The following is an 11,394-nucleotide window of genomic DNA, read 5'->3' as shown; positions in this document are numbered from 1 at the left end:
AACTGAGAAATCATTTTTATTACATTCATAAATTTTGAACAATAGGACTCTACTGTTATATTATTCACAGCCAATAATCACAATGGTAAACATGAGGTAGATCAACCAGGCACCAAGGCTACCACTGAGCTGCACAAGACATCGAGACATATTTCAGTGAAGATTGTGACAGCAAGTTGCATATTAAGTATTAAATTTTTCTTTTTTTTTTTTTTAAAGAAATAAAAACTAATTCTCTGGACCGAGTCTTATGCTTGGAATAACTCTGAGGGAGCAGTTGTTTGGCGTATATTATTCAACTAGTAACTTGAATAGTGCAAGTTCACATCTCTCCCCCACCCCCGTGACATTCAGTAGATCTAAAACATCCATTTGGGTTCCTGTGCAAAGCCTTCATAGATGTTTCTGAGGAGGGATGTGCCCTCGCCTCAGCAAGCAATCAAATATCTCACTTTAACATGATTATCAGTCCCAAATATATGTCAAATAAATTAAAAAAAACTCATCCCCCATGGACTTGATTTTCATTTGTCAAAGAAAATTCAACACATGGACACAAAGGGATACAAACATATTTTCATAGATATATTTAGGTAGATTTTTTTTTTTCTCGCCTTTTTGCAACATAAAATGCAGAAAGACACCATGATATACTGGCAAGAGTAACGCAGGGCTAAAACATGACCTCATTAGCTGTCAGTGGGTGAGTGGATGACATCATATATTAATAATGTAAACAAAGATTTCAACAGTACAGTAGTTCAAATTCTAACTATTCCTACTTACTTTACTCAAACATTACATTGTCTTGTATTTTGTTTCTTCATTCTGATTGGTCATTATGACAGGTTATTGATGGCTGTGTAAAACATAATTAAGGCATATTCTTTTGACAACCCTGTGGAGAAACATGCAAAAAACACTTTTCAAGTATGCTTTTCTAACCGTGTGTCACCTTTTTCTTACTTTGTTTACCCTTTCTATCAGTTGTGGGGCAAACCAGTTTAAGATACACAAACAGCAAAGAAACAAACTGCCTTAGAACACCACAGCAAGAGGTGAAATCCTGGGCACAGTCAGCAGCAACACTAAAGGCAGTGTCAGAGCTTGATTATGACATTTTATCTGTCTGACCATTCAGGATTTGTGTCAGTAAATGTCTAAATGCAAATTATTTACTCTAAAACATGGGCTGCTCTTTCTGATTGGCATTACACATTGACATAGGTCACATTCAGGATTTTAAATAGCGGACAGCCGTTTTTTACATTCTTTAAAAATTGCAGCTTGTAAACCTTCTTAGATTCAGTCATTGGCGAATTTCTTGGAAAGATTATCGATGCCACGTTCAAGATTTTAGAGGCAAAGTAGAAAAGAAAAGCTTAAATCCACTAGATCAGTAGTCGCTTACTATTCAAATCCCATTGGTAGAAGAGGAGAATCAGCAGCTTCTAATGATGAAAATTGCTTGTGACAGAACCTGTGTGGGATGTCATTTAGCGATGAGCTTCTTGGAGTTTCAGAGGCTGAGCTGGAAAGCAAACGGAGAAGGCAAGGTGCAGATGAGTCTTTGGTGCCAACACAAGTTAATGAGCAGGGAGGAGAAAATGTAACGCCTTAAATCCCTTAAATCTCCCTCAATTTTAAACCCTGAGATAAAAAAAAACATACGTCCAGAACCGGACATACTGAGTTCAAAGTTCATGGACCAGTGGATCCTCCAATTGTCCCGTATTGGATCCATTTTTGCCACAACAAAACAAAGCTTCATTTGAGCGGTGCTTTTTTTTTTGTTTTCCTGGTGGCAGTATTTCTTTTATAAAAACAAACTCAAGTGGAGACAAGTCAACTAGCAAGCATCAATGGAACTGCTGTAGAGGAGATCCAAAAGTACTCCTGATTGTGACTGGGCTTCTCCAGCTGCACAACTACAGAACACTCATGGGTTCAGACGTGGCGGCCAGTCAGGAAGTAGAGGGGCCGATCCTCGCTGCAATTGGCTGTCTGAAACTCGTCCCGCAAACGAAACTGCCACTCGTCCTCCAGCTCCAGCCGGACGATGGTCTGACGCAGGGAACTTCGGTCCTGACAGATCACACATAGGGTGGCACCTAGGGGCAGATTCAAAAATGATACATGTTGGTCAAAAAATATTTTACAAATAAAAATCTGAAAAGCATGGCGTGAATTTAATTCAATTCAGTTTATTTATATAGCACCAATTTACAACAAATGTTGTCTCAAGGCACTCACAAAAGTTGGGTACATACAGTCCAATTAATCCTAACCATTGAACAGTGCAGTTGGATTTTATTCAAATTGGATAAAAAGTTTTTCTATTTATGGAAACCCAGCAGATTGCATCGAGTCAGAGATTTGTAGCATTCACTACTCCCAGATGAGCATGTAGAGACAGTGGACAGTCACTGGCGTTGACTTTGCAGCAATCCCTCATACTGAGCATGAATGTAGCGACAGTGGAGAGGAAACACTCCCTTTTAACAGAAAGAAACCTCCAGCAGAACCAGGCTCAGTGTGAGCCGCCATCTGCCACGACCGACTGGGGGTTTGAGAGAACAGAGCAGAGACACAAAGATAACAAAGAATTACTGAACCAGGAGTCCTTTCTATGGGAAGGAAAAGTAAATGTTAATGGATGTAGCTCCTTTAGTCGTTTCACCTAGAAAGAAAGAACAGATAAACTCTGAGCCAGTTTTCAAGGTTAGAGTCTGAAAGAGAGCAGATAGTTAGTCACAGTAAAAGCTCAGTCAATTGCCATGTCTAGGAGAGAGAAAGGGTTAAACACTAATAGACAGGGCTATGTGGATCATCTGTAGAAGGTGAGCATTAAGTTGTTGCCAGCAGAAGCTTGGATGATGCCTCCTTCCAGAAAGGTGTCACAGGTAGACACAGAGTCAGGCCAGGTATAGCTTCTAGGAAGAGAAAAGAGAGAGAACAAAGTTAAAAGCTGAAATAACAGCAAATAATGCAGAATTGGAGAGTAGTGTGAGAATGTAGCGAAGAGAGTGAAAGTGGTCATTATGTCATCCAGCAGCCTAAGTCTATAGCAGCATAACTACACAGATAGTTTCAGTTTATTTATTTATATAGCACTTATTTACAACAATGTCGTCTCAAGGCACCCTACAAAGGGTCCGGAGCATGGTGTGAATTTGTAGGACCCTTTTTTCAGAGACCCCTTAGTACAATCTGTCTAATTAGTAAATAATGCGTAAACTGACAGATCTGGTGAGGAGCGCATAATTCATAGAAGCAACCAACAGACCTATGGTAACTCTTGAGGAGGTGGAAAGGTCAACAGCCCCAGTGGAGGAATAGGGCAACTATTAGTCATGCACTCCACAAATCTTGCATTAATGAAATTGTTGCAAGAAAACAGGCCATAGATAAAAGAAAGCCATAAGAAGTCCTGTTTGTAGTTTGATACGTTCCATTGCATTTACAAGCCGTGCAAACATGGAGGACGATGCTCAGAGACAGATAATTTGAACTTTTCATGCAATGCAATGTGAAGCTGAAAACCCATGTTTCCATGGTGGTGGCAGAGTCATGCGGTGGGAATATATTTCTTCAACAGGGACATGGAAGCTGGTTGGAGTTGATAGAAAGATTGACAGAGCTAAGCACAGGAGGATCCTGGAAGACAAATACTTCAGACTGGTGTAGAAGTTCACCTTCCAGCATGACAAGTCACATGTGCAAAGATGGCAAAGACCCAAAAGACTTTCAGCTGTAATACATACAGTATGCTCACCACAAAAAAATCTAAACCTTGTATCAAATTCTTTCCACCTGTGTTAGTCTATCAAATAAATTCCCATTGAAATCCATTGAAGTATGTGGTTATAAAGCGACAGAATGGGTAATTTTTAAAACCCTTTCTGCAGGTATAGAGTTGTCACCTTTCAAGAAGCGGAACTTCTTGAGGAGTCCGGAGACCACAAAAGAGTCACACAGGTAAAGCAGAAGGCCACTGAACACCAGACCCTGATGGTTGAGGTTGGTGGAGTGTGGGCGAGAGTTGATGTAGCACACAGCAATCTGTGACAAAAATGTGAGACACTTCATTAACATTGCTAGAGCAGAATAAAGTAAAACTGACATGCTTTGCAATTGGATTAGATGTGTCTAAAAGCATGCTGAAACCTTCTGCGTTGGGAAGGTTCTAGGTTCATCAGAACAAACAACGGTGCATGTTGTGTGGAACAAAATACAACAGACAAATAAAAGAAATTGTTTACGCAAGCAAACAGTTTGTGCTGAGGTTCTGCAAAGTTCCAAATATGATCTCATACACAGAAGTTGCCTTGTCAGCATTCGCTGTCTGCACATGTGCATGCAAGCAGGTCAGATTGTTCTTTGCAAACCAGGTGACATGCTTCTGTATAGTTTAAAAGTATTTTACAGGAATAAATCTGCAAATTTAGAACATAAATAGGTATATTAACTTCTCTCTAAGCGATTCCTGTATGTGTAATTGAAGAGATGAGCAGGATCTCTTAAGAGATCTTACCTCTGGGCTGAGGTTGAGGTAACTATCAATGGACAGAACTGGGTTGTTGCTGTTCTGAACAGCCTTCGGAAACAGTCTGTGGCTGCAGCTCTGCAGGAAACTTTCCAGCAGGAACTGGGCCGGGGCGTCCAGCAGGGTCTGTTCGCTGTCTGGAGCGCAAACATACTGAGACGGGCTGATCGGAGCCTTGTTTTTGATTTCCTTAGGAGGCAACAGTAAGCAGTTGGTTATGTTATTTAGAGAAAAAAGAAAACCTATATATATATATATATAGTATTTTAAACATCTTTGACAGTCAATGAGGTTACTAAAAAAAAACAAGACAAGACACCCACCACAAGCTTCGGTTTGACAACAAAATCTTCGTTTCCACCAACTGGAATGTGTTTCTTCATCAAGGAGACGTTGTTAAAGCGGCACATCAGCAACCCGCTGCTGTTCACCCTCAGGTTAAAGTCCACCTCCTCACAGCTATACCTGCACACAGCAGCGGTGACAAATAATCAAAAACACAGCACATGTCAACAGCTTTAGTGGCTGACACGAACTTACCTGTTGAGGTCATACTGAACGTTCTGTGTCAGGTCCACGTTGAGGAGGACAAAGTCGTGGAGGTGACACCGACTGTAAGGGTTACGGGGAGTCTTGCGAGCCAGGGTGCTGCTCCACTTACGGACACCGCACATGGCATACAAGGAGATCTTGGGTGTGTTCTCCATGTGCTGCAGCACCGTTTTCAAAGACACATTGGTGAGGGCGGAGCTTCCATCTGATGGTTCGCTGAGATTATAAATAAAATAGAAAGGGTTCTGACTATAATACTGTAACAGGTCTGTAATTTACTTAAAAATGCATATTTTAAATCCCCAACATCATGCTGAATACAATGTAAATATAAAATAACAGATACTACAGATGATTTCTCAATACTAACTTTTAACCCTACACAATTCAAAAGTGACAGGACCGTATCTTGCAAAAGTATTGTCTTTTTAATTTATTTTATAAATAAAGATCTGAAAGGTGGTGTGAATTTGTCTTTACCAGCTTTGTACATGTCTTTTCAGGTCCTGCCTTACATTCTCAATTGGATTTAGATCTGGACTTTAACTAGGCCATTCTAAAACATGAATATGCTTTCATCTAAACCATTCCATTGTAGCTCTTGCTGTTTGTTCAGTGTCGTTGAAACAGATCAGATTCGCTTGGTCTTCATGATGCCATTTGTTGATTAATGTAACAAACCTCTGAGGACTTGACAGAACAGCCGGGTTTATACTGATGTTAAAAGACACACAGGCAGACTGGATTTACTATTTAAATGGGTTCCTGTAGATAATTTAGCTGCACTGGATTTTATTTATGGGTATCAGAGTAGGTGGGACTGAATACAACCCGGAAACCACCCTGACACCCCCCCCCTTTTTTTGCTGACAGGACACCTGTAACCTGCAACTCTATGCGTTACATTAACGCTCAGCTTGGACTCCTGCCATAATTGCACACTGATCACCTGCACTGTTGTATTGCTCTGGCATCTTATACTGCTCTACATTTACTTTCACTCACTTAAAACTGTGCACATATATTTATATTATATTGTAGATATGTTTATACTGTTTAATTTGTATTGTATTGCACCGACTACGCCAAAACAAATTCCTTGTATGTCCAAAAACGTACTTGGCAATAAAGCTTTTCTGATTCTGATTCTGAAATGCACGCCACGATTTTTGCAAAAAGATTCTTAAAATCCTGTGTTTTCCTCTTTCCACCTCACTATTATGCACCGCTTTGTGTTGGCCTGTCCCAAGAAAATACATTGAAGTCTGTGGTTTTAACTTGACAAATGTTAAAAAGTTCAAGGCGTATGCATGCGTTTGCAGGGCATGGTATAGGGTCTCCCAGGTGCACAGGACATGGGTAACTTGTTCCCTGCTGAAGATTAACGATGATCTGCAGGATGTGGGATAAGATAATCTTCTATCTAAACAATGTCTTTTAAGGCAAAACTTTCATTGTCAAACTCACAACTGTTAAAATATCAAATTATTTAGTGCACTGTAAAACAGAACAAATGCACCAAAAAAAGTCCCAGACAGAGGAGTAGCTGATGTGACATTTCGAACAGTCAGTCAGTCAGTCCTTTTCTACCACTTACAGGTCCTTCTCAAAATATTAGCATATTGTGATAAAGTTCATTATCTTCCATAATGTCATGATGAAAATGTAACATTCATATATTTTAGATTCATTGCACACTAACTGAAATATTTCAGGTCTTTTATTGTCTTAATACAGATGATTTTGGCATACAGCTCATGAAAACCCAAAAGTACTTTGGACCACTGAGCAACAGTCCAGTGCTGCTTCTCTGTAGCCCAGGTCAGGCACTTCTGCTGCTGCTTCTGGTTCAAAAGTGGCTTGACCTGGGGAATGCGGCACCTGTAGCCCATTTCCTGCACACGCCTGTGCACGGTGGCTCTGGATGTTTCTACTCCAGACTCAGTCCACTGCTTCCGCAGGTCCCCCAAGGTCTGGAATCGGCCCTTCTCCACAATCTTCCTCAGGGTCCGGTCACCTCTTCTCGTTGTGCAGCGTTTTCTGCCACACTTTTTCCTTCCCACAGACTTCCCACTGAGGTGACTTGATACAGCACTCTGGGAACAGCCTATTCGTTCAGAAATGTCTTTCTGTGTCTTACCCTCTTGCTTGAGGGTGTCAATAGTGGCCTTCTGGACAGCAGTCAGGTCGGCAGTCTTACCCATGATTGGGGTTTTGAGTGATGAACCAGGCTGGGAGTTTTAAAGGCCTCAGGAATCTTTTGCAGGTGTTTAGAGTTAACTCGTTGATTCAGACGATTAGGTTCATAGCTCGTTTAGAGACCCTTTTAATGATATGCTAATTTTGTGAGATAGGAATTTTGGGTTTTCATGAGCTGTATGCCAAAATCATCCGTATTAAGACAATAAAAGACCTGAAATATTTCAGTTAGTGTGCAATGAATCTAAAATATATGATGGTTAAATTTTCATCATGACATTATGGAAAATAATGAACTTTATCACAATATGCAAATTTTTTGAGAAGGACCTGTATTCCATAGTGGGTTGCGGGGGAGCTGGTGCCTATCTCCAGCAGTCTATGGGCGAGAGGCAGGGTACACCCTGGACAGATCGCCAGTCCATCACAGGGCAACACACAAACAACCATGCACACACTCATTCATACACCTAAGGGCAATTTAGAGTTACCAATTAACCTAACAGGCATGTCTTTGGACTGTGGGAGAAAGCCGAAGTACCTGGTGAGAACCCACGCATGCGCGGGGAGAACATGCAATCTCCATGCAGAAAGACCCCCGGCCGGGAATCGAACCCAGGACCTTCTTGCTGCAAGGCAACAGTACTACATTTCGAACATTAATAGGTTAAACTTTTAATGATTGTTCTGCTTAGTCCTCCAACACCTAGCAACTGTTGTTAAAAAGAGGTGGTGCACAACAGCAGTATGCTACAGGTATAAAATTGAAAATGACTTTTCTTTCTTTTCCAATGGAGACCTGGTGAAGACAGGCATATATAACCCATAAAAAAACAATTCCTTGTTTAAATTTATGACAAGCCTCAACAGTTGCCTAATGTTCAAACAAACTTTACATGATTTATTTAGTTCTTGTTTTCATTTCAGACATTTTCTCCCATTTGTTTCGGGAAACAAGGTTATTCCATCCCCCATTCTACCTTTCTTCTGCTGGCTGGTAGGTGTTCCATAGCACACAGGAGTCGTCCATCATGACAACGAAAGGCCATACATCTTGTCTCTTGACACCTTGCTCCTCCAGGCGGTTCCTCTCCAGCTCTAGGTTATGGTATGACAGCTCTTTGATCATGAAGCGAGCAGCTCCTTAAACAGACAGGAGCCTATTACTCAGTGTGTCATTCATACTTCCTTATCCCTTTAACTACCCCACTAAGAAAAACTCTGTGAACTCTGTGATGTCCTTGGGTGACTTATAACAAAAATCAATGATTTTTTCTATTACATACCCTTTACATTTAAAAATACTTACCCCTACCAAATGGTCGAGATGTCACTTCATGGTTAAAGTGCAAACGTCCAAATTAATTGCACAAACAGTAGAAAAAGTAACATAAACATGGTAATTTACAAATAAAAAAAAGCAAAAAAGAATATTCAGGGCATTGGATATACTTTATGTCTGGTAGTTTGCAACAAAACATTGCTTCATTTCATTTCAACGAATGAAAATACAGTTTCAAACAATGAAATTATGCATTTACACGTATTCAGGCTGACTGCATCTGTAACAAAGTGCAACAGCACAACACTCTCGCATTTAGTCAACTTCTTATTAAGTGCCCTTGTGCAAAACATTCATTTTTCTACAAACAAAATTATGGTGGTGCAAAACAAATCCTACTTCTAAATCTCAATAAACCTCATTTGTGGTGAGACAACAGCACTCACATTTTTGAGGTACAAGATCCAAATTCTCGTGAATTAAATGAACTATTATTGATTTAATCTAAACTTTGAAAAACTGCACAATAAAACAGTGCCTAAAATACTAAATTTCTACACTCTAAGTCAACACACCTCAGTGGTGTGATTGTGCAATAGCACTGTTGTTTTCAGATATTCATTTTTGGTGATATGCTATAAAGCACTCCTGGTTTGTGTTCAAACACGAGAAAATATTGCACTTTTGACATTTCCACCTTGATACACCCTTTGGGCATAGGTTGCATCGTCCCCGCTCAGAATGAAGAGGCCAGTGTCCCACATTATCATAGCGCACATCTGGTTGTGGTTTTGGTTGTGAGGGTCTTGGGGTATATCGTTTCTTCTGTGAGAGGGAAGACGTGAATGATGGTCGGCCAACTCTGGATACTGGCTCGTTGGCTTGGTTCAAGCTGTGGGCGACTGCCAGGCGGAACCTTTTGAGACATCAACTTCTGGTTGAGAAGGCCACAGTCCCTCTTGTAGACCAGCCAGGAATTTGCAACGCACAGGTCAAGGATATATCCAAATAGGGAAATATACCATCACCTGGACTTAGCTGGGGTCTTGTACAGGTGAACCACCATGTCAGAAAGATCAATTCCCCCCCATATGCTCATTATAAGCAGGGATGAGTGACGGACAGGGGATAGCGATCTTTGCGCTAGACTCCTTGCTCCACCGGTTGACAGTTGAAAGAGGCATGATCCCACAGGCATTGCTCAGAAGGTTGACACATTTGTTGTCAAACCATTTGACTGCAATTACGCCTTCAGTCGACCTGTAATCATAGGCTCCACAGCCCTTTTTCATTAGTTCTTTGTCTTTGTTTGGTCTTACGGTACCAATGCACTTGACACTCAAAGACGTTTGCAAGCTCTGGACCAAGCTGAAACTTGTAAAGAAGTTGTCACAGAAGACAACAGACAGCTGAGGCTGTTTTTATGGTTTTGCATAGTGTGGTCACCAGTTTGGCTCCTAGAGGTAGCCTTTGTTCCTGTTCACTGTGGGCAACATTGAAGAATGTGGAGACCCCTTGGTACAGGAGCAAGTCATGGATTATGCCAGATGAACTTGCTCGACAAAACAATTTGAAGCCCCACTTATCTGGCTTGTTGGCAATATATTGTCGGAGATTGCCAGCCCTTGTGCCTTTTATATGCTACCATGACCTCATCTATACTGTGCTTGTAAGTAGATGGTATCAGTAGACATTGTTCTCAAAGCATCTCAAAGAGGGGTAGTAATATTAGTACACCAGTTAGTGGTATTTAGTTAAATGGTATTGAGGTAATTATGATTTCTAAATTTTTGTGGGATTTTTATCACAGTGATTTAGATCAACTTATAAAGAAAAAAGTAAGCAACAGGAAAATGTTTTTAGCATATCATGATGTACTAACACTTAATGAGTCATATTTACAGAAATAGATAAACTAGTTTGTTTGAGTAAGTCGATTTCATAGTGTGTTATCAGTTTTAATTACATTAGCTTAAATTTGCTACCCATACCATGAAGTGACAAATCAACCGTTTGGTCGAGCACGTTTCTAAAACATTTTTTAAAATATAATATGAGTTTTATGCTGCATCAAGGGTCATAATTCTGTTTACTCAGGCCTTTATCACCAAAATATGTAAAAGAAAATATACAAACCTTTCAAAGTTTGCCCAGAAACAGTCATGATCCCATGCTTGAATTTTTAGTTTTTGACTTCCTGGTTGGAGGAGGGAAAGATCAACCTACCATTTATGATCACAGTGCCATCTGGTGGATCTTTTTAGCCTTACATACTTATACCAAATGGTAGAGATGGCTTAATCAGTTTGAGTTAGGTAAGGCACTCCCTTCTTTGAAATTTAGTGATTCAAAATGTGGTCAACCATTTGGTCGACCAGGCAGTTAAAGGGTTATTAGTACAACATAGCAAATTGCTGTCCTTAAACTGCACAGTATAAGTATACATTACAAATAAAATATGAACTATTGCAGTTTATTAAAAAGCTGGAAATTACAGTTTTTTATGGTACAGAACGCAATTTACGTTGCATGTGCATACAGTACGAATGGTTTGTCCTGAATGAGAATCCTGGCAGGAAGCCACGTAGTTTTTCGGGGTCAAGGTGACAGAGCTGGCATCTGTAAGAGTGAAGCTTAGCTTTGCTGCACCTCTTTCAAACAGACCAGACACCTGATTGGCTGTCCTTTAAATTACTGTATTATGTGGATGTCTTCATTCAGGACAGCTTCCACAGATTGGCCAAAAGAAGCTTTTATCTTTAACCTTCTACAAACAAGCTGTTAGTCATGAGTGTAATAACCTATGACCTTGTTG

The 11,394-nt window shown here is 40.3% G+C and overlaps 1 protein-coding gene across 17 annotated transcripts in view; it reads right to left on the bottom strand.

Annotated features, from left to right (window-relative positions):
• Positions 1–11,394, bottom strand: part of greb1l (GREB1 like retinoic acid receptor coactivator) — an 82,071-nt gene continuing 70,677 nt past the window's right edge. For 16 of the 17 annotated variants that reach the window (XM_047369332.1, XM_047369333.1, XM_047369334.1 and 13 more), the window contains exons 29-34: positions 8,278–8,440; positions 5,087–5,314; positions 4,870–5,011; positions 4,535–4,735; positions 3,924–4,062; positions 1–2,111 (exon numbers count right to left, since the gene is read on the bottom strand). In XM_047369332.1, the coding sequence (XP_047225288.1) occupies positions 1,948–2,111; positions 3,924–4,062; positions 4,535–4,735; positions 4,870–5,011; positions 5,087–5,314; positions 8,278–8,440 (1,037 nt within the window). In that variant the 3' untranslated portion in view covers positions 1–1,947. The remainder of the gene's footprint in view (positions 2,112–3,923; positions 4,063–4,534; positions 4,736–4,869; positions 5,012–5,086; positions 5,315–8,277; positions 8,441–11,394) is intronic. The other variant, XM_047369338.1, reaches the window with a different exon arrangement.

The sequence above is a fragment of the Girardinichthys multiradiatus genome, chromosome 6 (assembly GCF_021462225.1).
Source record: "Girardinichthys multiradiatus isolate DD_20200921_A chromosome 6, DD_fGirMul_XY1, whole genome shotgun sequence".
NCBI lineage: Eukaryota > Metazoa > Chordata > Actinopteri > Cyprinodontiformes > Goodeidae > Girardinichthys > Girardinichthys multiradiatus.
The sequence above is the reverse complement of the archived record's forward strand: the minus strand, read 5'-3'. Positions and strand labels throughout refer to the sequence as shown.